Here is a 27,982-nt window from a genome sequence, read left to right on the forward strand (position 1 = left end):
TATAAAAGGGGTATACCCCCGGTTTGCACTGAACAGGGTGGACATCATCTGGGTTGTTTCTGTATCAGACTTGGGATTGGACTCTGTGTTGTCCATACCCTCCACTGAGAAGATGGGAGAGGGGAGGTTGGTCCATTAGGCCTGTGAAGACAGGGTCTCGGGGAGTTTAGGCATCCTATTTGCTGATGGCATGTAAAGACTAGTCTAGTATGGGAACTACTGACTCCTGCTGGACTGACTCAGATCAGAAAAAAATTGTTGTGTGCCTTCAAGTCATTTTTGAACCTATCGTGGGGCTTTCTTGATAAGATATATTTAGAGGAGTTTTGCCATTGCCTTCCCCATAAGGCTGAGAGAGTGCAGCTTGCTCAAGGTCACCTAGTGGGTTTCATGGCCCAGCTGGGAATCAAACTCTGCAGCACTTCAACTGGTATGCCATGTTGGCTTTTCAGGAAAAATACTGTAACTGATTGTCAAACAAAAGAATTTTATGTCATTGCAACCACTAACTCAGAACTGCACAGTGTGGAAAAGTTACTTTTCAGACTAGAATCTCCAGAATCCCCAGTGCAGTGATAATAGTAATGTTTGTTTATAATGCCCTTTCCACCAAAGGGTGGAACTGCAATTCCCAGAATCTCTTGTAGCGATAGCCAAAGCAGTTACTTTGTCAAGTTGTGGAAAAAAGGAGTATTGGCCCATGGGCTAAATTTGGCCTGTCTGGCTAGCTCAGTCTGTGGGGTTTTGAAACCAGTCTATTTGAAGCTTCTCCCCCCAAAAGGGGGAATGGACAAGAGACTGACCATTCCACAGCCTCAACTGGCTTTTCTAGGGTGGCACTCAGGTGGTACCCAGAAGTATCACTTGTGTCTGCTTCACTTTTATGTAGGGAAGATGAATGAGCCGTGAAGTTACCTTGACCCAGTTTCAGTGAATATTTTGGCAGGAGACCCATCCTAGTAATATGAGAGGTTGTAGCCTCTACTTTCTAAAGTAATTTGAACTGCCTATTGGTAGGGTCCAGGATAGCACTCCAGTTCTATTCAATATTTTTCATTCCTAAACTTGCAAGCCTTTGTGCCAGAAAAGGTCTTGCTTTAGATATTGATGTGATAGGACCTTTCCTTTGCACATGCCAGCTATCTGTAAGTTAATACTTGCTTCGTTGTTCCTAAAAGAATATACAGGTGGGTCCATAAACCACATATTTCTATATTAAAATCATATTTGAATTCTACCATTGTTTTAACCAAGTTGTTTTCTTTTCTCCTTTCAGGGAACAGGAAGGTAAGGAGACAAAAATGATCCAATTCAAGTAATTTATCTAAATAATCATTATACATCTGACAGTCTTCTTTCTTTTTTCTTTTCTTTTCCGGTTTGTGACAGAAGACTGTATTGAAGAAGGTAAGCTTCTGTGTTTATGAGAAAAGCCATAATATCTGGGGTTATTAAACCAGAACAGCATACCCTTTAAAAATTACCTCCCAAGTTGGTTTCTATACACTGCATTCAGTGTAACTACAGGTGAGTTCAACTTCTAATGGGGCCGTCTGAGCTATGGATGTTTGTAAAGAAAGAGAAGATCTTCTTTTTATTGGCATCCAGCATGTGGAACTCCTGATCACATGAATTTAGGCTTCTTTTACTTATGTGCCTCTGACTCTCCTGCAACGTCAAATGCTTAATTACTGCTTTTATTTGACTTTTGGACAGTTATTTCAGTAGTAGTTTTATGATAGATGTTAACAGTTATGAGGTGAGTGTTTGGAAGGGAAATGTGTGTGATTTATTTTAGTATAAATAAATAAACAAAACAAAAAATAAATGTGTAAAATATAAATTTATTCATCCAAATAGCTTTAAAAGCAGTTAAAATGTATTTCTTTAGGTTGAAATGTTAATATTTCAAAAGTCTAAGAAAACTGAAGTTCAAATAACTGGATATTTGCTTGTTATTTTCTATGAATACTTAAACCATTATTTTAGTGGACTCCTTCAGTGTAAACTGAATTAAAAACAGCACATGGGAAAATAAGTTGATAAAACAACAATAACAACAATTTCTTACCCACCTCTCCCCATGGATTGAGGAGGGACTGTAACGGAGAGCACGCCCAGCTGACCAATCAGTTGTTGTTAGTCTTATCTTTGGGTGTTCTAATAAATCCTTCCCGGAAGTTCTGAGAGTGTGGGGCCGATTATGTAGGAAGAGGCATTCCCTCAAGTAACTCGGGCCCAAGCCATGTAGGGCTTTGAAGGTAAGAACCAACACTTTGTATTGCGCCCGGAAGCTAATCGGCAACCAATGAAGGGATTTTAGAACCGGTGTTATGTGGTCTGACCTACAAGTTCCAGTGACCAGTCTGGCTGCCGCATTTTGAACTAGCTGAAGCTTCCGAACTTGGTACAAAGGTAGCCCCATGTAGAGCGCATTACAGAAATCAAGATGAGAGATTACCAGTGCGTGTACCACTGTTTCAAGGTCCTTTCAGTAGGTCTCTGCCCCAGGAAGGGACGCAGTTGGTGTATCAGCCGGAGCTGATACCAAGCACTCCTGGCGATCGCATCCACTTGAGATGGTAACTGTAGGGATGAGTCCAGGAGTACTCCCACACTGCGAACTTTGTCTTTTAGGGGAAGTGTGACCCCTCCAGGACAGGTTGACAAATCTCCGTCCCTGGACTTGGGGTACCTATCACAAGTACCTCCGTTTTCTCTGGATTCAGCTTGAGTCTGTTTTCCCTCATCCAGCCCATTACTGACCCTAGGCAGGCATCCAGAGGAGATATGCCATCCTTAGTTGCTGTAACAGTCGGAGACATGGAGGGATAAATCTGGGTGTCATCAGCGTACTGATAACACCACGCCCCGTGTCTCCGGATGATCTCTCCCAAAGGGCATCATGTAAATTTTAAATAGCATGGGGGATAGAATGGCACCCTGAGGGATGCCAGATGTCAGCTCTCTCTTAGAGGACAGCTATCTCCCAGACTCACCATCTGGAATCTACCCGAGAGGTAGGACTGGAACCACTGGAGCGCAGTGTCCCCAATACCTAGCTCCCTCAAGTGTTCCAGAAGGATACCATGGTCTATGGTATCGAAGGCTGCTGAGATCTCCAAGAGCACCAATAGGGTCACACTTCCCCTGTCGATGCCCAGACGAAGATCATCAACTAAGGTGACCATGGCAGTCTCAACTCCGTGTCCCGCTCTGAAGCCAGTTTGAAATGGGTCCAGATAATCGGTTTCATCCAAGACAGCTTGGAGTTGGAAGGCAACTGCCTTCTCGATCACTTTGCCCAAGAATGGTAAAAGGGAGACCGGTCTGTAGTTGTTTCTAATCAGGGGGTCCAGGGAGGGTTTCTTTAAAAGCGGTTTCACTATCGCTTGTTTCAAATTAGATGGAATAATCCCTCCCGAAAGGATGCATTTATTATAAGTTGTAGCAATGTTTTTATTGCATCTCCTCCCTGAAAGGTCAGCCATGATGGGCAAGGATCGAGGGGGCACGTCGTCTTCCTTACAGTTCCAAGGAGCTTGTCCACTTCATCAGTATTTACAAACTCAAAATGATCCTGTTTAATGGGGTCCATGGAGTCACTGGATATCTCTCTTATTGTTTCTGTTATAATGCCGGATAGGACTGCTGGAAGTCTTTAGGGCTGTTTTAAATTCAGACAGTGTATTCAGCTGTCAAACCTCTTCTGGCAGGTTGTTCCACAGCATGTGGGCTGTTGAAGAAAAAATCCTCTGGGTGACAGTTGCCAACCTAGCCTTGGTTGATTAGAATAAGTCAGGACCCAAGCGGTCCTGAGAATCATGAACTGAGTGTTTGAAATGGAAAAGTAAATGATGCTGTTTGCATAGATTTGCTAGAAGCCAGTCAGTATATCTTTCATTTTTAAATGCACATTTCTCTTATGTGATTGAATGAAGACATAATTAGTGACTTCTGATGTGATTGTTCTTGAATGCTCCAGGCCTTAATATCTTATTGCCTTTGCTAATACCTGGCTTCACAAATGCTTAGCACTAGAAAGCTAGCCATGTGCACAAATGTGAAGCAAAGATCAGCACTGACTGAGGAAGCCATGCTATCTGTAGCTATTGTAGCTTGACACCACAGCTTTATGTGATCCCTTGCTAACCTTCTTTACTTATTCCCTTTCACTACCCCTGGCTTGGCCTGGTTAAGAAGAAGAAGAATGGATAGAGGTGGAAGACGGTAGTAGAACATTTCTTTTCATTTTGCTTTACCACTGCTTGTCAATGATACACAGATGGAATATTCATCATTCTTTCATGCATGAAAAGCAGATACATGTTTGTACTGTATGTCAGCCTACACCAGTTGAAAGATATCCCCTCCTCTAAGGAAATCCTGGGAAGATGAACTAGGGATCTCTAATAGGTTATTCTCAATGTGCCACCAAAATGGTCTTCAAGCTTCTTTGAACAAGGGACAACATCATCATACCCTCCAGCTGTCCCAGTTTGTCAGGAATAGTTCCAATTAATCCTATGTCATACCACATTTTCAGCGACTTTTAAAATGTCCCAGCATTTCTCTCCTCCTATCCCTCCCCCTTTCACCCTCAGCTAACTTCTATTGTACTAGACTGAAATTAAAGTGCAAAAATATATTGAATTCAATTCACTCAACAGAAGAGAGAGCAGAAGAGGGGGCAGAAATTTGTTCCTTCCAGTAGGCTCTGGCAAAAACAAATTGCTGCAGTTTCCCCTAGCTTGTCTGTTCTTCCTCTTTAATACCTTTTGCCATTTTGACCACATTCTGATGTTGCTTGACATGTACTGTATATCCCAGTATTCATCTGTGAAAATTTGAAGGCTAAGCATCATATATCTTGCTTAATGGTAACTGTGGGCTGGCCCTATCATTAAGCAAATTGAGGCAAGCATCTCAGGTGGTAGATGTTGTGGGACAGCAGTGGCAGCCACCCAGTGAACTCTCCTGAGCTTCCTGGTCATTTCTGTCTGTTGGAAGTCAGAGATGTGTGTGCTACAGGGCCAGTCCATAAACTAGCCTGCTGTCCTCAGGTTATTTGGCAGACATTGTCTTCATGAAACAGGAGGCTTAAACCGTAACTAGACAAAAATAGGAGAAAAAAACCCACAACTGGTAGGTGTACTATAAATCACTAAGTACCACTGTAAATAAATCCAGCAATGCTATAACATTTCTAAATCAATATATATGTCTAATTAATTAATTTTAAATCAACATAAATTGATAATACTCTCCTTGCTAAGATTTTGCTGGATTGGTATTTCAAAACTGTAGATAATCAGGGTGGTAGCATATAACAAGTAATCTCTGGTAGCAAGATGGTTACCTCCGGAGTTTATGTGGCTATTCTGACTCGAATGTCTTCTTCAGTAATGATATAACATTTATATTCCGGATTATAGTTCAAGAAGATATTATTCCAGTAAGCTATTCTTGGCTTCGATATTTTAGGCCGTATTCAGTGTACAAGTAAAAAAAAAATATCCATGACTGATATTTACCAGATATTTTCTTCGTAACATTGTTGAAGCTGCCACTCCCATTCAATATCTTTCACTCTTGAACTTAAAAGGATTTTTGGCAGAAAAGGCCCTTTCCTTTGGCAAAAGCTGGATGTTCTTTGTGCTTTTGTATATGGAATGGAAGGGGAAACCACATTCATGCATTTTTTAAAATGTGCTACATGAGACCAATGGCCTCTTTAGTCCAGCATCCCACCACCAGAAGCCCCTTTCCAGTGACTGGTGTGCAGTACCATGGTGACTCTGGAGACCATTTTTAGTCATCTTGGGTAATGGATCTTGATGAAGTTTTTCACTATGATTTTTTTTAACTCCCTCTTAAAGTTGCCTCATTTAGTAGGCCTCATATCTGATAAGTCAACTGAATATTATAGGAAAACATGCTTTTTCAGCTTCTGAGGGTAACCTTGAGTTCTAGTATTAAAAACAGGTAGAAAAAAATTGTTCCATTTCCCCGTTAGGGTTATAAGTCTTCATTTAGTTTTCTGCTAGATGAGATACATAGAGATTTTGTTTGTTCTTTTTTTAAAAAATTCAAATATTGAGACTTCTTTGGCAAAGACAGTTTTTCTTCATACATAACCTCCTGTTTGCAAAACAACAAACTCCTTTTCTTTTATTGCTTCTACTGACAAAAGCGCACTACCCTTTCCAGTTTTGTACCAGGGCAAAAAATCTTGCAGGTCTTTGACATTTTTTATGGAGATCAAGTATGAGTGGAAAAATGCAAGTATTCTTTCTGTCCTTAAATAAGTAAGCAGGCAAATAAATAAATAAGTGCAGTACCTTACAATTTCACAATGAGGATGCCCTGCAATATTCAGATCATTCTGTCTCTCCTCTTTTTTATTTTTTACCCTTAACAACTGTATTTAAATGCTATTGAAATGGACTTGAAAAGTGGCACCTGGAGTTAGAGTATCTGCCTCCATATTTGTTATTTGTCATATTGAAAAGAGATAGAACCTATTTCAAAGTCCGACCGCCCACTGAGCCCAACATACCTGGAAATATCATTAACTATAATTAAACTGACCATAGTGTGTTCAGTTTAAAATGGCTGTCCTGAGCAATCAGTATTGTCATTATTTAGCTATGTTCTATCCCTCCCATCTTCTTCTCTTCTTTTGGTAGCATCTCAATGGCTCAGTTTCATAATCTCAGATAAAAAAAATGTTTTGGTCCCACAAGTGAAATCTTCTGATCTTAATGTCGTGTTACTTTATCTCACAGAACAAGAAGAACAAGAAGAACAAGCAGAGGAAGTCAAAGAAGATGGAGAAGAAGCCACAACTGAAGGCATGTATTGATGTTCTAGATAGCCAGATATAGCTTATAAAAGTATAGGCCAAGATCAGACATGGGAGACATAGTGATTATGGTGCAGCTATGATTGATCTCCCCATTTAAACCCATCCCCAAACCCACCTGAAAAGCCAAGCGACCACACCAGTGAAGGAGTTCTGAGATGCTGGTCAGTATTTTGCTGAAGGCTGATGCAATCAGCCCTGCATCATCAGCACACTGTGATATGATAAGCAGTTACTACAAAACCCATGCTCATCACACTGGAGTTTGCTTGTGGGAATGGGCTGGATGCATTTTCCTACAGCACCCTACTTGCCAATGCTTCAGAGCTCCTTATTTGGTGTGGCTGCTTTGCTTCTAAGGTGGGCTTGGGTGTGGCATTTGCAGTCATGACAATGGCACCATGGTTATAAGTGTGAATTACAAAATTTAAGTGTTTGTAAGTCTAGATTGAGGACATGGGGGCTGAGTGGTTAAGAGATCAATTTTGAAGATCATGAGGTTGAAAGGTCAGCAATTTGAGGACCAAGTGTCATGTGATGGGGTGAGCTCCCGTCACTATTCCCAGCTTTTACCAACCTAGCAGTTCAAAAGCATGCAAATGCAAGTAGATAAATAGGTACCGTTTCAGTGGGAAGGTAACATAATTCAGTGCAGTCATTCTGGCCACTTGACCACAGAGTTGTCAGACAACACTGTCTCTTCGGCTTAGTAACAGAGATGAACACAGTCCCTTACAGTTAGTCATGTCTAGACATTCATGTCAAGGGAAACCTTTACCTTTACCTTTAAGTCTAGCTTATGATATTGTTAATAATGAACAGGATGCCAAACATATTATGATGGTGTGGCTTTTCTAGTTGAACTCTGAACCTAATAAATGAAGTAAATTGTAACATTCAACTGTATTTTTGTCAAGCAGTAATAGGAACAGAGTTGTAGGTTTTGTTTTTGTTATTTTGGTGTGAGGGAGTGAGTATAAGAAAGTACAAATGAAAAAAAAAGTATATATTTTTTGTCGTCTGTACAGTGTCTATGTTTCCTGAGTAACTTCTTATTTAATCATGTCTCACATTTCCATTTGCATGTGTCTGTCTGCTCCTCTCTGCATTCCCTTTCATTCCATTTTACCAGACTGTGTAGTAGCACAGCCGTAGGGAGGATAAGAGGTATGCAATGATAATATGTATTTGGTGAAAGAGTAGCTGTTCATTTGACAGAAACTCTTTCCTCTCCCTAGATGGCATCCTTCTTCTCCAAGATCTTCTTACAAGAAGATCCTTGCTTTTAGGAATATCTCCCCCGCCCAGCCACAAAAACCTTTTTTCCCCTGTGGAAAAAAGGAATCAAAACAGCTAGCATTCTTTTTATGCTTTTCTTGTCCAGTCAAAGGGGGGAAACCAGCACTGTTTACAGAGGCAATAACAAGTATTAGGTGATGTTTCAAAAATCATCTATCCACGCTTGCTGATTTTACTGAATAAATTTATTCCTTTGGTGCAGCCAAGTGCTCTCGTGCTCATAACCCTGTGATCACACCATCCTCTGTCCTGTAGACACTGGTGTTGTAAAAAATTAGGAGGGGGGGATGACACTGCTTTCGCTAGTTGCCAGATACCAGAATGACAGCAATGTAAACCTTCCCAGCAATGAGTGAGCGAACTATGAAGCATGCTAGGAATGATATCAGACACAGCTTAGAGGAAATAAAGTGTATTAGGAGGGAGCGGGTATTCTAGATACAACTTCGCCTATGTGGCAAAACTCTAATCAAATTTCTTTGCACTTCTTTTAAAATAGAACAAGAAGAGCAAGCTAAAGAACCAGAAGAAGGTAAAAGAAGAGGGGATGCTATGTCTATCAGGGTCAATATATGAAAACTCATTTTGGATTGATTCTATTCTTGTCCATCAGGATTACCAATAACATAGGCGTGGTACAGACCTCCCCAAAAGGGAGGCCTGCCGGCACCTGTTTTTCCTCCGCAGGGAAGATGCAGCTGTCAAACTGCATGGCTTCCCTGCGGAGGAAAAAGAACCTGTGAAAAGCAGGTTCTTTTTACCCCGCAGCCGGGGTAAACAATGGGGTAAACATGTATACAGGGCACAGCCATTGTTTTGCCCTCGTCATGTGTGAGGGTTGCGGGGCATGTGGGCACTCCACCCCCAGGCAACCCTAGCACGTGACAAGGGCATCACAAAAGGCCCATCTGTACTGGGCATTAGAAAAGTTATTTTGTAGACTACAGTTCCAAGAATTCTGTAACTGCAATGGCTAGTGACTATGCTGATTAAGGGATTCTGCAATCTGTAGTCCAAAAAAGCAATTACTCTAATTTCTGGTTGGAAAGCATGACAAGTCAGCCCATTATAGAAGAAGTAAGAAGCAAACCCATTGCAGATGGAAAAAGTGATGTCTGGAGTGAGAAAAAGGATTGTTTGTTATTTGCCACAAGAAACCTCAATGAGTGAGTAAAAAGAACAGTGGAAAGTAGGGAAGGAGAAACCTGTCATCTTAATTTTCTTTTACGTAGGAGTTTTAAAAACTTCTCCCCCCCCCCCCCCCCAATCTTGAGAATGGAGAAATTTGTGAATTTTGCTAAAATGAAATGAAACCAGATTCTTGCCCTACTGGAAGGGCAGAAAATGTGTGAATATATACATAGAACAGAGTATTTATTATTATTATTATTAAGCTTTATTTATATAGCGCTGTAAATTTACACAGCACTGTACATAAAATCATTTAATTAGATGGTTCCCTGCCTTCATGTTTACACTCTAAGAAGACACGACACAAAAGGAGAATGGAATGGGGGGGAGGATCAGGTCCAGCATTCTTCTCTCCCTCTGAGGCCTGGACCAAGGCAGATGAACAGATGGAGGGCTCTGTATCTTAAGGATAGGCCTGATGGCATTGGCCCACCCTCTCTCCCCCTCAGAGGCCAAGATGGAGTCAGATGCCTTGTGGGAAGGGTTCAGTTCCTTTCTCTCTCCCTCAGAGGCAAGGATGGAGTCAGATGCCTTGTGGGAAGGGTTCAGTTCCTTTCTCTCCCCTTCAGAGGCAAGGATGGAGTCAGATGCCTTGTGGGAAGGGTATTGTACTGTATTAACTTTGCTGTTACCCACCTCGATCCTCAAAGCGGAAGAGGCAGGATATAAATAAATATTTATTATTATTATTACTATTATTATTATTAACAGAGCATCATAGAGTGGGTGCATACAGAGGCATGGGTTTATATCAAAGTGGAGATAGCTAAACAGCAACTACCAACATTCCCCTCCATGGGCTTTGCTGGCCATGGCTGATGGGCATTGCAATTCAGAATCATCTGGAGGGCTGCACTTTGCTCGGAAAGATTTATATACTTAGAATCATCTCATCTCAGAATTAAAAATCCAGTGATGTCAAACTCCTAAAACATTTTTCTGAATTGGGGATTTTTTTCTCTGTGAAGTGGAGGTAATAATAGGCATGGCATGCCTACCTTGTGTAATCAGTGTAAAACAGAGAAAGAAAATCTGTGGCTTCCTAGATATTTCTGGAATACAACCCTAGTCAGTGCATTCATCACTGAGTTAGTTGCAGATCATCATCACCACCACCACCATCATCACCATCCCTGCCTATTCAACTGCTCCAGAACTGATCCTGTTCCAGACATAACACAGTTAATTATATGCATGAAAATTCAAGGAAAGCCCTGTTGGGAGGTAAAAGGCCTTCTCTCTACCATCTAATCAATTCCAGCAACAAGATTTAAAAAAACATAATATAAGGAAAGGTTCTTTGGTGCTAAGTCACTGCTACTGACAAAGAGAATAGAGATGTTTACTGTATATACTAGACTATAAGTCAACCTCATGTATAAGTCCAGGGCAGGTTTTGGGACCAGCATTATGGATTTTGCCATGACCTGTGGATAAATTGAGGCTAAAACTTGGAGGCTCCTTCAGTGTGTGTAATGTGTGCGTAAGTGTGTGTAATGTGTGCATACAGCAAGAGGGACTCTAATTGAGACTTTTTGCTTCAGTGTTTCAAGTTTGGTTTTACCCTTGACTCCCCAGACAGAAGTGGGAGAGGGACTCTGTTTGCTTAACAGCAATCAATCACCCAGGACTCTTTTTGCTTGGTTCAAGAGAAAACGAAACTCTCTCCCGACTGCATGGGGAAATCTGAAAGAGCTGCTATTACATTATACACTGATGCTTAAATAAGTTGACCTGGGATTTTGAGGTCATAGAATCATAGAATAATAGAGTTGGAAGAGACCACAAGGGCTATCCAGTGTAACCCCATGCCGTGCAGGAAATCTCAATCAAAGCATACCTCACAGATGGCCATCCAGCCTCTGTTTAAAGACCTCCAAGGAGGGAGATTCCACTACACTCCGAGTTTGCTCCACTGTCGAACAGCCCTTACTGTCAGGAAGGTCTTCCTAGTGTTGAGGTGGAATCTCTGTTCCTGGAGATTGCATCCATTGTTCCAGGTCCTAGTTGCTGGAGCAGCAGAAAGCAAGATTGCTCCCTCCTGAATATGACATCCCTTCAAATATTTAAATAGGGCTATCATATCACCTCTTAACCTTCTCTTCTCCAGGCTAAACATCCCCAGTTCCCTAAGTCGTTCTTCATAGGGCATGGTTTCCAGACCCTTCACCATTTTAGTCGCCCTCCTTTGGACCCGCTCCAGTTTCTCCACATCCTTTTAAAATTGTGGTGCCCAGAACTGGACACAATATTCCAGGCGGGGCCTGACCAAAGCAGAATATAGTGGCACTATTACTTCCCTTGATCTAGACACTATACTTCTATTGATGCAGCCTAAAATCACATTGGCCTTGTTAGCTGCCACATCACACTGTTGACTCATGTTTAACTTGTGGTCTACTTGGACTCCTAGATCCCTTTCACATGTAGTCTTGTTCAGCCAGTTGTCACCCATCCTATATCTGTGCATTTCATTTTTTCCGCCCTAAGTGCAGTACCTTACATTTCTCCGTGTTGAAATTCTTTTTGTTAGCGTTGGCCCACATTCAGGGTACCACTCCACCAGGTATACACACCCAGAGCAGTCTGCACTAACCGCACCTCCCTAGTGATGCCACTGGTGATCCCCACCCCATCTCACAGCCACCTGTCATTGCTTTAAGAAACTGGGAGACACAGTTCAGCCCAGAATAACACCAAAGAATATTCCATTCTATTCCAGTTCAGTGAAGTATCTTGTATGAAGGAAAAGATGAATAATAAACATAAGAAAGAAGCACACACTATACAATTGACTCTAAAAGTTATGAACAATAATTTAAAAGCTGCAGTAGAAATTGGAAACCAAAACCATTTCCCCTCATAAAATAAGGATAGTCTTTAATGGAGTCAATGGGAAAGTAATAATAATAATAAATTTTATTTATATGTCACTTCTCTACCAGGATCAAAGTGGCTTACAAAGCAAACAGATAAAATACCTACAATACAAAATAATCCTAAAAACTAATCCATCCCTCCCTTTAACATATAAAATCCCCACATTATAATAATAAATTACAATAATCATTAAAACAGTCAATGAAGGGAAGAGATGGGGAGAATATCCAATGTGATGGTCCATTTCAGTGGGTGACCAAGTTTGCTATTCAGGAAAGGACTGTCAGAAGAGGTCCATCTTGACAGATTTTTAAAAGATGTCAAGGCTGGTAATATGACAGATCTCTTCTGACAGGCTATTCCATAATGTGGGAGCAGCTGAGGAAAAGGTCCTCTGGGTAACAGCAGCAAGGCTGGTTTTCTTTGGCTGCAGTAAATTTTCCCCAGAGGATCTCAATTTGCGGGGTGGATTGTATGGAAGAAGGCGATCCTGCAAATAGGTTGGACTCAGGCCATGAAGGGCTTTAAAGGTCATAACCAACACTTTGTACTGTACCCGGAAACTAATGGGCAGCCAGTGGAGGGATTTTAAAAAAGGTGTTAAATGGTCACATTTAGTTTTACTGGTGACCAATCTGGCTGCCATATTTTGTACTAATTGCAGTTTCTGGACTAGGCACGAGGGTAGCCCCATGTAGAGTGCATTGCAGGAGTCGAGTTGTGAGGTTACCAGCACTTCTACAGTTTACAGGTTCACTGGTTCCAGGAAAGGACACAGCTGGCATATCAGCTGAAGCTAATAACAAGTGCTCCTGACCATCACATTTATCTGATTTGTCATCTGAAGTGACAAATCTATGAGCACTCCCAAGATATGAACACAGTCCTTTACAGGGAGTGTGACCCCGTTCAGGACCAGTTGATATAGCTCAGTACCTGTGTTAGGGGCCCCTATTGTAAGTCCCCATGTCTTTTCTGTATTCAGCTTTAGTCTGTTTTTCCTCATCCAGTCCATTACCACCTTAAGTAGGAGGTTCTGTCTCTACAATTTATCCACAGAGAAAACAAAGAGATATATTTGTTTTATCTTCTGAAATGTTCTTTTGATTTTTTCCAGGAGAGTCTAAACCCAAGCCCAAGTAAGTAAACATATATTCTATACCTTTGGATTTATGTTATAGTATAAGTGTAGTTGCTGAAGTACAAGCTGTTGTGAGGAAGAGAAAGAAGAGATGGTAAGTTCAAACATTGTTGTTGTGTGTCTACTAGTTACAGGGATCCTATGGTGAATCTATCAAATCACATTAAACCATAATTATCAGTTATCAAGCTGGAGACCAGGTCCTGGTCACTTGGCCACTGAAATCCACTGGGTGACATTGGGGAAGTCACACTCTCTTAGGAGATTATCGCACTGTGTTCTGAGAACGTTCCTATCATCACGTGATGAGAACGTTCCTGGAACAGATATTACTGCATTAGTAAACTAGAACGTGATCAGAACGTGATCAGAACTGCATTTTACCGCACAGCGATTCCTGAAACCGTTCCGAGAACATATTCCACCAAGGCCGCCTCCGTCTCCTGATTGGCTGAAAGAATGACAGGCAGGGAGGCAGTGAAGCAGGCAGGCGAGCGACTGCAGTGAGGGAAGGGGTGTGTGTGTGAGAGAGAGAGGGGGGAAAGGAGGAGGGAGGGAAGGGAGGGAAGAAGGAGGGATCGGGAGGAAGGCAGGGAGAAAGAGAAATGAGGAGAGATGAGCCTTGCAAGTTACATCCCAAACCTCCTTTGCAAGGCTGGGAAGAAGGAGGAGCTCCATGCAGGTCTCTTCAAGCCGAAGAAAAGCAAGTTGCCAGGAAGGGGACTGGGCCAAGGGCAGAGCCCCGGCAGCCATAGCAGCTCTTTAAACCGGTTAGAAAAGAAGAGTCCTCTGCTGTCATCCCAATTCTCCATTTTGGCTGCTTGTCAGCCTTTTGCCTCCTGTGTGTGTGCGCATGTAATGTGTGCCTTCATAGAATCATAGAATCATAGAGTTGGAAGAGACCACAAGGGCCATCCAGTCCAACCCCATTCTGCCATGCAGGAAATCACAATCAAAGCATCCCCAACAGATGGCCATCCAGCCTCTGCTTAAAGACCTCCAAGGAAGGAGACTCCACTACACTCTGAGGAAAGAGTGTGTTCCACTGTCGAACAGCCCTTACTCTCAGGAAGTTCCTCCTAATATTGAAGTGGGATCTCTTTTCCTGGAGCTTGCATCCATTGCTCCGGGTCCTAGTCTCTGGAGCAGCAGAAAACAAGCTTGCTCCCTCATCAATGTGACATCCCTTCAAATATTTAAACAGGGCTATCATATCACCTCTTAATCTTCTCTTCTCCAGGCTAAACATCTCCAGCTCCCTAAGTCGTTCCTTGTAGGGCATGGTTTCCAGACCTTTCACCATTTTAGTCGCCCTCCTTTGGACACGCTCCTTTTTGAATTGTGGTGCCCAGAACTGGACACAATATTCCAGGTGGGGCCTGTGAGCTTCCCTCCCCGCTTTAATTCTTGTCTGGCTCTTTGCTATGGAATTCTGGGAGTTGTTTGCTTGCTTTTGTGTGTTGCTCCAAACAGAGGAGCTTTTGTGGGTTCCTTCCTGGAGGGAAGGAGGAGAAGGTCCTGGGCATCCCTGCCATCCTTGCCTCCTGCAGGCTGCCAGCACAGGAGCCCCGCTGGACATAACACTAGAGGCCCCCGCAGAAGCAGCCAGACCCTCTCCCTCTTGCTCTCTGCTCTGGCCCCCCTGTTTCCCTCTCTCTTTCTCTCTCTTTCCCTTCTTTCCTCTTCTCTCACTTGTCCCAACTTTCCTCCCTTCCCTCCCTCCTTCTTTCCCCCCTCACACACACACACCTTCCCTCACTGCAGTCGCTCGCCTGCCTGCCTCCCTCCCTGCCTGTCATTCTTTTAGCCAATCAGGAGACGGAGGAATGAGAGAACGGATTTGAGAACAGATAAGAATATCGCACACACCTCTGTTGGAACGTTCTCATCACGTTTCAGCTCTCTGGGAACACATTCATATCTGTACCCTCCTGGAACACATTTGGAACACATTTAAACGTTCTGAGAACCCGATTGGAACACATACGTGCGGTATACTCAAATGCGTTCCGTTCTCATCACGTGATGAGAATGGTCTCAGAACGCAGTGCGATAATCTCCTTAGTCTCAGCCAAGAAAACTCTATGATAGCATTGCCTTATGGTTCCAATGAACTGGAAATGATTTGAAGGCACACACACAAAAATTGCATATCCAGGTTGCAGAAAGTAATTCTTCCTGATCATTTTCTGTTGCAAATATATCAGTCAGGTGAGACTGGTCCTGAGAAAGGCAGAAGTGGGTCCCAGATGTGGGGACCAGATTGCAGAGCTGCAAACACCAATTGTGTATACAGTCATCTCTGCATATTATCTTCAGTCTAAAGTGTCTTTGGTGACTATAACTAAAACTCTGATCTCTCATGGATTTTCAGATCTCAGGGGAAAAAATTATAAAAAGCTTACCGTTATGGTATACTATTGTTATATTTCTGTTCTATCTCCCCCCCCCCCCCCAGGACAAAGCAAAAAAAATTGTCACACAGATTTTCTGGGAAGAAACACACACACACACACAGAGTATCCTGCCTTTCTCCCAAAGTGGGATTAGCATGGGAAATTGTGATTTGCCCTAACACCATCCAGAAAGCTGAACAGACACTTCAGTCACCATCCTGACTTTGGTAACCATAATCTAAGGAGAAGGCAAAGTACAATATATTATAGGCTTCCTGAAATACAGTTTTCAGTTAAACGTTTTTCACAGTTTGCCTGAAACTACTGTGTGTTATTGTTTTTTTACCAGTATTTTTAAAAATCTCTAGCAATAACACAACAATGAAAAGAGAGCATCCCATACTAGCTGACTGAGAAGCCCCATTGAATTCTATAAGACTCCTGGGCAGATACACAGGCTGTAAGGCTGTAACTCTACATCCTGAGGGGGGATAGCTGTGGCCCACTAGATATTCATGGACTCTAGTTCCCCTCATCCCTGACCCTGCTTGTTGAAGCTGATGGAATATGGGGTACAGCAAGATCTGGAAAGCCATAGGTTTCCCACTTCTGCTGCATGCAATTACTTGGGAGTAGGTTACATGGAGCATTACAAAGCTCTTCATTCATATATATATATATATATATATATGAGCAAAGCTATCTATCTAGAGAGCTAGAATTGCACTGCTCATACAGTCTTCGAAAATATCTTAAAATATCTTAAAATCCTCGTACAAAGGATCTGTCTGGGTAGCAAAAATGTAGACTGTACATTTACGGGTTGCAACTAGAGAGACTCTGGGAAACATGACAGGCTGTAGGGACTAGAAAACAGATATGATACTATCTCAAGCATAACATTCCCCCTCCGGCATGCCCAGATATGAAGTTGTTACAGCTGCTCAGTGGCTCATATAAGCTGAGTAAAGAAAAATAAGACCACAGTGACAGGTGTGGCCATTGTTAAAAGCCCAGTGACCATGATGACATTCCATATGGCGCCCTCCAATGAGCTATAAATTGTTCCTTTGGCTTGGAGCTACATTCACATTGACAAGTGGTTTAAATAAAATGTGCCTCGTGAGTTTTGAGACTTGTTATGGTAAGTTTAGCACCCTCTTCTGTTTTTATTTTTTACTTTTGTGTATTTGTGTTTAGTTTGCTTTTCATTTTATATGTAATAGAGAGTCTTCTCTGTTTCCTAAAAAAGATTGCACCCACAAATGCTATTTTTTTTTTAAAAAAGGATGAGATAATGACCTCTTGATGCTGCTATCTAGGAATTAGACCATTGGGCATATGGATGTATATTCAGTGTCATTGCTGTTGTTGCTGCTGTTATTATGATTAAATTGTTCACTCTAGGCATTGAAGAATTCATGAGATTAGTATTATAATTTTGTTTTTGTATTTTCTTTTCTTTTCTTTTTTAAATGACCCCACCATTATTTAGAAAGAACAGGTGTTAATTGCAGGGCCAACTAGTGAATCCATGAGGGCAGTAAATCCACTCCCAGTTTTACAGTGGCTCCTCCTGCAGCTGCTTCCAGTTGTATAGGAGATGTCCCCAGTGCTGGAATATTGTAATATGGTCCAGCACCTGGATGGAATGGCCATAGAAGCAAGAGATTTGTTGGTTCCCTAGTAATGGATATACTGGCTTCCTCTGATTTGATCTATGCAGACATCTAATTATATGGTCAAACTATTCCTGTGATATCTCAGTCAAGGGACTGTATAACTGAATTCTCTCCAATTATTTTTAAAGCTATGCAAAATAAAAACATAGAAGTCCTATTGCAATTGCTCCTTACACCATGGCTTATTGTCAGGAGGAGGCTATATGAGCACCCAACTCACCAGGACCACATAATTCTTTCAGCTGGTGTGGCTACTTGGCTTTTTAAGGTTGAGTTGGGTAGCATTTGCAATTATAGCAGTGGCGCCACAACTCCAAATGTGAATAGAAAAATTTCCTAAGTCTAGCTTACAGCATCATGAATGCCGAACAGGATCCCAGCCATTGTCTTGATCACTTTGGATTGAAACTTAGAAACAAGCTCTACGAAATTAGTTGGATTAAGAATGACTTTATGTATGAGTCTGCTGTGAAAACAGAGATAATGTCAATCAGCTCTTGGGCTTATAAAAAGAGATGAGCTGAAACAGACATTATGTGCTGTAATACCAATGTGTTACCTTTTCATTTCCCCACTAATTTCAGACTCTTTATGCCAAATCTGGTGCCTCCAAAAATCCCTGATGGGGAGAGAGTAGACTTTGATGTGAGTATTAACTACTGCCACCCCAGTAAACCAAGTCTTCATTTCTTCATATTCATAGGTAGGTTGATTTGCTTTTGATGTTGTACAATAATACCATACTTTGGCCATGTGTTTTTTGTCTTGTAGGACATTCACCGCAAGCGAATGGAGAAGGATCTGAATGAGCTACAAGCCCTGATTGAGGCCCATTTTGAAAGCAGGAAGAAAGAGGAGGAAGAGCTGATATTCCTCAAGGACAGAATTGTATGTCAAATTGCTGTACATCACTTACCCAGGCACATTTATGATGGCAAGATCCAGTTTTCCTATCAGGATATAGGTCTAGTCCCCCAATAGGCTGGTATATTGCTACAATAGTAGTGTAATTGTTCTGTGGCCAGTTATGAGCCATTAATGTTCAAAACAACAAAAACAAAACAACCCCCCCCCACCAAAAAAAAATCTCAAAACAAAACCCTGTCAAGGTTGGCTTTCAGAGATATCATCGAAGTCAGCTCTATGAATCTTATGGTTGTGGTGTTAGAATCAGTCAGAATGTATTTTCTATGTGATTAATATTTTCCACCCTCATTGGGAGATATGTGCCTCAACTGTCACTTGCAATTTAATGTTTACCTGATTGATTGATATTATCCATATATATCCTATCTCTCTCCTAATATTGTTTTACTTGAGTATGATTTACTTGTCCTATTAATCTAAATGGGCTTATTCAAAGCATGAAGAAGTCTGGATCCTGTTCAATGTGTTTTGATTATGACAAGCAATTTCCCCCTTCAGAAATGTGCATACAACTTTGGACACTCTGTATCAGATAAATTTGCCTTTTAGTGATTGTTTTTGTCTTCGCTGGCAGGTTTTCTCTAGTCTACTGGAAAAAATGCCCTTTGTGAAAACAGGATCATGTTTAAGTGGCATGCTTGTTGAACCCAGATGTAAAAGCCATAATTTTTGAAGATTTTTAATTCTGGAAAAAAGATGTCTTCTTTTCTTCTTTTTGATCTTGTGTCTCTATATGTTTTATTTCCAAATCAATCTGCCCCACAAATAATACTTTGTTTCTGTTAGAGGGTGAGAACTGAGAAATTATGAATGGCCAGAGCTAGCCCTCCCACTTCACAAATTTTGCAGGCAGCAAAAAATTGGTGGATCACTAAAAGAGAAGAAAGTGTTCAGTTGCAGTGATGGATCCCTTCTCCACCTTCACCCCATCATGTCAGCTCTTGGACAATCCTTGGTGGTGCAGTGGTTGAATGCTTTTACTGTGGCCACTCACTCACAAACCACAAGGCTGTGAGGTCAATACCAGCCAGGGGCTCAGGGTTGATTCAGCCTGGCATCCTGAGTAATCAGCTTGTTGGGGCAATTAGCTTACACATTGTATAACCACATAGGGAGTGCTTAAGTGCACTGATAACTGGTGTAGAAATGTAGTCGCTATTGCTATTGGACACCTATCACTCAAATTGCCCTTTACACTTACACTCCCTCCCTGGATTTAGTACTCGGGGGCTCAAGGTGGCCACTGTACTGTTTATTGTTCAGTTCAGTTTGGTAATGTGTGACCTAACTGAACCTCTTTAATTTTTAAATGCATATGTATCCAGTCAGAGATGTAGAAAATAAAACAGTAAAGATTTATTGTATAACAAGTAAGTTAAACATCCAGCATTATGTTGGCTCCAAACATACACACAGCACTTGAGTTAAAACACTTATACCAGAACTCTTTCCACACTCTTGGTTCCTGTCAAATTGAAGTTCTTATCTCCACTGCTGCCTGACTGTTTGACAGACAAGTTTCTGGTTTTATGTTTCTCCTCCCATAGCTATCTGTACATTATTCTGAAGGCTGTGGTTGGCTGGCCTTACTCAGGTCATGGAAGCCTTACTCAGGTCAGCCCTTCTTCATAGTTACCTATTAACATTGCACTCCTATGAATAGTTAGCTTCCATTGACTACAATGTACTAAGTAGGTTTAGGATTGTAGATGTAGCATTCTGTTTTTACTGTTGGGAGGCACCATTTGGATTCTCTTGTTTAGCTGTCAAAATATCTCAGGCCAAGACTTTTGACAGCAAGTCAAATCCTGGCAGCCTGAGGTTGCATTTTGGAGTTCAGAGCAGAAGGACACTTATTTATTGAGAGCAAGGCCAGAACTCCCTTAAATAAGTGCATTGGGCTTTCTTATAGGAGCAGAGGCGAGCAGAACGGGCTGAACAACAACGGATCCGTAGTGAGCGAGAGAAGGAACGCCAGGCCCGCTTGGCTGTGAGTTTACCCCAAACCTATACTCCATAGTGAATATTCACTTCATGGCTTTTAACAGTTTGGGGGGGGGGGAATGTCCTGCCATCCCATTCCTACCACCAACCATTATTCACCTTGCTGTCTATGCTTAGAAAGCATGAGCCCATGGTTTTTAATCTGAATGCTATTGTGACTTGGAAGCCTTGGAAATGAGTGACATCACTTTGAAAGGCTGCATGAGCAACAGACAAAAAACAAAAACAAAAACAGACTGCAATTGCTGAGCCTATAGTCCAAACAGGAGCCAGCTGTTGTTTATTTTCCCTAATTATTGCTTCTTTCCAAGTACAGAAAAAACAAGCAAGAAAGAACTAAAATGGAATTCTTATTTTCCTAGTGAATCATCATGTGAACTAATGAGAAAAATGGAAAGGCCCCACATAAATGCTATGCTCAGTTCCACACCTGCATCATCCTTACTTCAATTCCATATGAAGCCTTTTCACACAAAACAATTGTAGTGCTTTGATTCCAATTGAACGCCCATGGCTGCATCTTATGTGGAATCCTGGGGTTTTGTGGTTTGGGGAGGCACAACAGATCTCTAAACTAAGAATACTGAATGGCCCTCCTTAAACTGTAAATCCTAGGATTCCATTGGATGGAACCAGGACAGTTAAAGTAGAATCACAGTGCTATAATGTGAAAGGTCCCCTATCTTCTAAACCTGTGTTTAGCATTCCTGTACATTTTTTGTCTGTGTCTAGTGGTGGACAGTGGCTTCCATGTCAGAGGGGTGGTGAAACTACTCTAGAGTTTAATCCAAAGTGTAATGATGCTATCCAGATTCCCACTGATGTGGAAGCCACTAATTGGCCTTGTTATCACTCTGCCTTTCTGAAACTTTAGTGTGATTCTCTCCTTGGCAGGAAGAGAAAGCCCGGAAGGAAGAAGAGGAAGCTAGGAAGAGGGCAGAAGAGGATGCCAGGAAGAAGAAGGCTTTCTCCAACATGCTTCATTTTGGAGGCTATCTACAGAAGGTATGTGAGTGTTCTAGTATGAGACAGACTGCTCACTTATTCATTGCCCCAAAAGAGAAAGAGTAATATCCCCCAAAAGAGAGAGAACAAAACACAGGATTGCACAGCCCTTCATTGAGAAGATTGTCTTCTAATATCATTTGTAAATTGGACATAAATTATACATATGTACATATATACAGTTTCTGTAAATGAAATGTGGGGATCTATATTTGTCTTCACTTCAAGAAGCCTTTTAATTTCTTGGGTCAGCTCTGGTGGGGCACATGATTTCTATTAGTAATCCTGACTAGAGTTAAATCAGTGGAATTTAACATCATACAACAATTTATTCAATTGTATCTGTTCCATGTTGGGACTATCAATAGGATTCTGGCCCCAGTCACGCTGCTATAGGGTGGGCACAGGGCCAAGAGTCAGAAGGCAATTTCAGCTACTTTTGGCTGAATTGTGCTTGGCAGCATCTGGACATGATATTTTTGGCAATATGTAGTAACTTGGGGATCTTATTTTTCTCTCTTTTCTTGCAGTTTTAAGGTTAAGTGAGTTCAAAACAATCTGTAGGATGAAAACTACAATTGAGGATGTTTTTAGCTGAAAAACAGATAGCTTTCAGCTGAAAAAAAAAATCCAACTAGGGGCCAGACATCCCTTGGGGTGCATCAAAGGCCATATGGAAGAGCCAGGTCTGCATGCTTCCCCTGACTGCATAATTCCTACCTCTGCTCTAATTCTTCTAAAGTCTACTTCTGGAGATAGACTTTGGCTGCAACCCTATTTGACTCACCATAGTATAGTAGCCCTTCATGTGGACTCATGCTAAGCTGAGCCATATAGTACCCAGACTTACTGAACAACCTCTGAAGTCCCCTTTCCCACAGCGATTCCCTGCTTCATGGGGAGCAGGCAGGATTACAGTAGTGACTAGCTATGTCCACATGGACAGCCACAAAATAATTATAATGCTGAGAGGTCCAGAGGACAAAGACTCTTGTGGATCTTTGTGCTGATGTAATCGTGTTGTGTCTGGCTATAGGGACCTAGAACAACGCTTGTGCAATCCTGTCTGATCCCCACAAAGCTTGGAATACAGAGGGGCTGCAGAATCAGTAAGTCAACTGGAGATGCACTCTTTGGGCACTTCGGAGGGAGGAATACCAGCTCCCACTGTATCCCAAAAGAACATACACATACATAAGGGAAATTTATGCCTGTATATGTCCCTCATAGAATGCCCTTGTGTAGTATGTATGCTCTTGGAAAAGCTGGTAAAGCTGTGTGGAGAGCAAATCATACTTCCATAAGCCTTTGGAGGCTTTTAGCTTGTTTTTTAATCCATGACTCCACTTAACATTGTACATCTACAGTCCAGGTGAGGTCAGGACTCACCTGAAATACTGTGTTCAGTTCTGGACACCACAATTCAAAAAGGATGTTGACAAGCTGGAGCCTGTCCAAAGGAAGGTGACCAAAATAGTGAAGGGTCTGGAAACCATGCCTTATGAGGAGAGACTCTGGGAGCTGGGTATGTTTAGCCTGGAGATGAGACAATTAAGAGGTGATGTGATAGCCCTGTATAAGTATTTGAAGGGGTGTCATGTTGAGGATGGAGCAAGGTTGTTTTCTGCTGTTCCAGAGAATAGGACAAAGAACAATGGATGCAAGCTTCATGAAAAGAGATTCCATCTAAACATTAGGAGGATCTTCCTAACAGTAAGAGCTGTTTGACAGTGGAGCACACTCCCTCAGAGATTGGGGGAGTGGCCTTCTTTGGAGGTCTTTAAATAGAGGCTGGATGGCCATCTGTTGGGGGTGCATTGATTGTGAGTGTCTGCATGGCAGGGGTTTGGACTGGATGGTCCTTGTGGTCTCTTCCAACTCTATGATTCTATGATTCTATGTACTTGAGGATGTCAGTGATTGCATTAAAACACTGATGCCCCTTCCATCACCATTAAAGTGCCACAAGAATTTTGTAATTCCTGCTCCCAATAAAGAGTTCTCACACTCACTCTTCAAGTGTGTATGTGTGGTGAGGCATGGTGGTTAGGTTAAACTCAAAGCCACTAAGCCATGTATGTACTGTTTCTTTAGACAGAGAAGAAAAGTGGGAAAAAGCAAACAGAGCGGGAAAAGAAGAAAAAGATCCTCAGTGAACGTCGAAAACCTTTCAATATTGACCATTTGAATGAAGACAAGCTGAGGTGAGAAGGGAGAGAGACTGGGCAGCTGACAGGGTCAAATGCCAGTAAGAATGGAAAATAATCCTATCCCACTGAGGGAGGAAATGATAATCTTGATTTTGGGGAGAAGCTCCTCCATGTTTAAGAGCAACAGGGAGATAAGATGTGCCTTACTGGGCAAGCAGATAGACAGAAGGAGCAGCATGTGCCAGCTCCTGTATGCGCACTGCTGGAGACTTACATTCCACCAGTGTGATGTAGAATCTCAGCCATCATGTGCTAATATTCCTGAATTTTCTCATGTTTAATTAGATGTGATATCTGAGCATATCTTAACACACTGTACACACTGAAATTATTTTTTTTTGGTGTTTCTGGTATTTATAAAAATGTTTACAACAGTAATCTATCAACTGGGTAAATTCAAATTTCACAGTCCTTCTCCTTTGTGTCATCTAAGATCCAAAAGTAAACAAATAAGGAGAAGAATGGGGAAAAAAAACTTTTCCTGTCCGTTTACTCACACGTGAGCATAATATATAGTATTCAGTTCTATTTCTCTTTCCATTGTAAAGTTCAAACTGAAGATATTTCCTGTCTCAAAACCCAAGTAGATTCTTTGTTAGCTCAATATTTCTCTTTTCTTCTCATTTAATTAAAAAAAATGGTGGCAGCTCTTATGCTGCAAGGCGGCTTCTCACCCAACGCAGTGGATACTCCAGACCTCCTCTGCTTTGTCCACTCACCTAGTTCTTCTCTGGAGTCTTCGGGGGGTGGGGGAGATTGTTTTCCCACTCACTCCTGGCTTGCTGAAGACAGGAATTGTGTCTTGGGGAGTCCCTTCACCCAGCCAATGCCATGGTTGGGGTTTTTCCACTCTGTGATGGTTTTTACGGGTGGAAAAATGCTGTAGGTGGAGGGTCAGCACATGGTCATGGAGTTATTCTATGCACTATGGCAGCAAGTGGGGGTAGTGCCCTTTTGACCCCACCCCTAGAAGCCCTGCCCCTGGGAGCCCTGCCTCCCTGCACTGGGTGACACCCCAGGCAGGGACACCACTAGCACAAAGAACATTGTATTTTGTGCAGCATGCTCTTTTTGTGCAACAATATCATAGTTCATGTAAAAAAAAAGTTGTCTCTTTAACATTGTAAAACAGACCAGAGGTATCTTGGAGATAATGTGCCCATCATTTATCGGTTGCTAGAAATATTAGCTGTCCTTCAAACACAAGTACAGCGCGCCTGCGCCATACGCGGGTGTGCCATATGCAGTCTTGAGAGTACACGCTCAAGCCGTGGGGAGTGTGTGGGGTGGAAGGGGCAGTGCGTCCCATTCAATTGAATGGGGGTGCACGCCAGTGGCGCCCCGTGCACTGCTGCACTGCTGCACCGCTGTGCACGAGCCCCATTGTTTCCAATGGGGCTTGAGCATAGGCGGAATTCACCTTACGCGGTGGGATCCGTTCCGGATCCCGCCGCGTAAGGAGAGGGCCAACTGCATTTAACTGACCAGAATAACTGTGCTTTGAGGTTGTGGCAATACATTAGCAGGGTTGAAGAGGAAGTTTTGTTGGCTGAATCTGGCCCATTATTAGGGGCTCTATGTTTCTTTATTTCTTTAATTTTTGTCCCAACTTTTCTCCAATATGGAAACCAGGACAACTCAGAAGTTGACTTAAAATAAAATTTAGTTAAAATAATGGATAGTGCAAAAGTTAAAAAACAAACAAAAATCACTTTAAAAACATTAATTTAAAGCAAAGTTAAAATATAATAATAATGATAAAAATGCAAATACACATACAACATAGGCCAAATAAAAGACCTTCTGGAACATACAGTTGACCCTTAAAGACCTAGGTGAACAGAAAAGTTTTTGCCTGCCAGTGGAAAAAGATCAACCTCTTCTTGTGGGAAGAAATTACACAGTGTGGGAGCAGCCACTAAGAAGGCCCTCTCCCATATCTTCATGAAATATTTCTGTCATGGTGATTCAGCTGGGTTGAAGCCCTCCCATGGGGATCTTAAAAGCTAGGCAAGTTGATATTGGAAGATACAGTCTGACACAGTCTGGACCCTAGTGGTATAGGGCTATATAGGTCATGTATAACTGTGATCAAGTCAGATATCTTAAGGAATGGGTGAACTGGCCTTAAATGCTTGCCTTAAATGACAGCAGGTGGTATTATATATGGCAGTTCCAAGCCAAGAAGCCTCAAGGTTCTACTTAATAATGGTGGAAACTAGAGTTTCGTTCCTCGCTTGGCCATGGAAACTCAGTGGATAAGCTTGGGTGAGTCACATACTTGCAGCCCCAAATAACCCCCTGATAGAGCTGCTTTAAGGTCAGCATAAGTTGGAGAGATTTGAAGCCATGGAAGTCAAGCTTAAGGAGACACAGTAGACAGTCAGGCCACTAGAGGGTGCAATGAGCACAGACAAAGACATGGAGTAGCAAGGAAACAAGATAGACCTCCATAATGATGCATATTTTATTGTCTCCTTTTGCTCAGGTTTTTCCACACTCACCAATAGACTCAGTTCTGGCAAAGACCCAGCTCTTGTAGCAAACCTTGTGAAGCTGGCAAAGTCAAAAGATCCTGTACATAAAGATATATATTAAAGATAAGGAAATAAATGGGTTGAAGGATGAGCAATTGGTCACTGGGACTTTGAAGAACATTGCAGACATTCTGATTAAAAGCTACAAAATGCCTACACATTATACACCTCTATCTATCTATCTATCTATCTATCTATCTATCTATCTATCTATGGAGTAAGCAAAATTTAGTCTGCAGCCACATATGCTCCTTGAGATTTTGCAACCCCCTCCAGGTCTTTGCTGTCAGTGATGGTTCTGTCACTACAGTTACTACCAAATCCTCAAAATTCTGATGGGATGTGTGTTTAGGGTGTCTATTCTCTGGTTTCTCAGCAGATCTGCATCCCCAGCAAACTGCTGGGATCACCATTCTTCTGGAAAACCATGTGTTTAAGCAGAATCCCTGCAGTTTGGTGACAAGTGATACAGCAGAAGGGAATGTATGTCAGTGTTCCATGTAACACCAGGAAATTGCCCTCCACAGTATACATGGCCATAAGAACAGGCTGAAAGACACATCTTTATTCACATTCAAAATATTCACTCACACCCAGGGCTCTTTCACACTACACGGTTATAGCTCTATGATTTTGTTTAATTGTCATGGCAACTTTTTTTTTAGTGCAGATTAATTAATTAGAATTTTCTGCCAGAAACCTCTGATGCCTCACAAAACTACAATCCCAGGATTCCATAGACTGTAGCCATGGCAATTTAAGTGGAATGTAGTGCTACATTATGTTGTATGACAAAGTTCTCCCCCACTCTCCCCACACACACATGTGCTGATAGTCTTTCCCTGCATGTAGATATTTATATTTCAGGTGTGAGGAAAGAATGTCTAAAAAATTCATATACAAGCATAAGGTGCACTTATACTTGTATGTGTCATTGAGAGAAAGCCAGTCACTGTGTGACATGTTTGGCAATCGGTAGCAGGTCTCAGAAAATTGGCCTCTGAACAATCTGTTGCCCACTGTGTCATACATGTATATAAGTACTATACTCAAAGTGTGCATTCACACTTCACACTTATGATTGCATATAATCCAAGCATACTAATAAAGAACAGACACATATACATGGCTACTATGTTGTATACATATACTTCTGATATCCATATGCAACTGCTTCTTATACTTAAGAAGAATGTAATCTCCTTATCCTTCAGGTATGTTGGACTGTACACATAGGCCACCACATTGACTAATGTTTCATATTCTCACATCAGGGAAAAGGCCAAGGAATTGTGGCAAAGTATCCATGATCTAGAAGCTGAGAAATTTGACTTGCAGGAAAAATTCAAGAGACAAAAATATGAGGTGAGTCTGAATGTCTGTTTCAAAATGTGGTTTTCTCAGTGTGAACAGCTGAATGTGGCTTCAAAGACTGAGCTGATATAGGAAAAGCACCTTTTATAGTCATTGCAGAAATGCCAAAAAAGCAGCTAACAGATGTTTGATATCTGTTTGACATTTGACAGACATTGTGTAGAAAATAGCATGAACAAATCCACTCAGTGAGAGGAAGAGAATGCCTTCTGAAGGCAGCTTTGCTTGATCTCAGTGACATCACAGTGGAGTCAATCAGACTGTCACCACCCTTTTCACTATATACTCCCTGTTTGGGATTACTTGTATGACTGATAAAAAATCACATGATCGATTAGTGTCAATTGCACTGAGGATGCTTTGCCTTGAGGATTCCTATGCAGCCCTTGGTTTCGCAGTGACTCTTCCAAAGCACTAATTTTAGGGGATAAAAACCATCTGAAAAACACAATTTTGGGCTGGAAATTTCTT

The 27,982-nt window shown here is 41.8% G+C and overlaps 1 protein-coding gene across 2 annotated transcripts in view; it reads left to right on the forward strand.

Moving 5' to 3' along the window:
- Positions 1-1,165: 1,165 nt before the first annotated feature.
- TNNT2 (troponin T2, cardiac type) overlaps positions 1,166-27,982 on the forward strand; it is a 37,653-nt gene continuing 10,836 nt past the window's right edge. The window contains exons 1-10 of one of the 2 annotated variants that reach the window (XM_089514328.1): positions 1,166-1,187; positions 6,789-6,854; positions 8,664-8,696; positions 13,353-13,374; positions 18,039-18,099; positions 18,226-18,342; positions 20,294-20,371; positions 21,280-21,390; positions 23,485-23,594; positions 27,412-27,502. In XM_089514328.1, the coding sequence (XP_089370454.1) occupies positions 18,046-18,099; positions 18,226-18,342; positions 20,294-20,371; positions 21,280-21,390; positions 23,485-23,594; positions 27,412-27,502 (561 nt within the window). In that variant the 5' untranslated portion in view covers positions 1,166-1,187; positions 6,789-6,854; positions 8,664-8,696; positions 13,353-13,374; positions 18,039-18,045. The remainder of the gene's footprint in view (positions 1,188-6,788; positions 6,855-8,663; positions 8,697-13,352; positions 13,375-18,038; positions 18,100-18,225; positions 18,343-20,293; positions 20,372-21,279; positions 21,391-23,484; positions 23,595-27,411; positions 27,503-27,982) is intronic. The other variant, XM_089514327.1, reaches the window with a different exon arrangement.

Source organism: Sceloporus occidentalis, unplaced genomic scaffold, assembly GCF_023333645.1.
Source record: "Sceloporus occidentalis isolate IW3139 unplaced genomic scaffold, rSceOcc1.0.p SCAF_3, whole genome shotgun sequence".
NCBI classification, from domain to species: domain Eukaryota; kingdom Metazoa; phylum Chordata; class Lepidosauria; order Squamata; family Phrynosomatidae; genus Sceloporus; species Sceloporus occidentalis.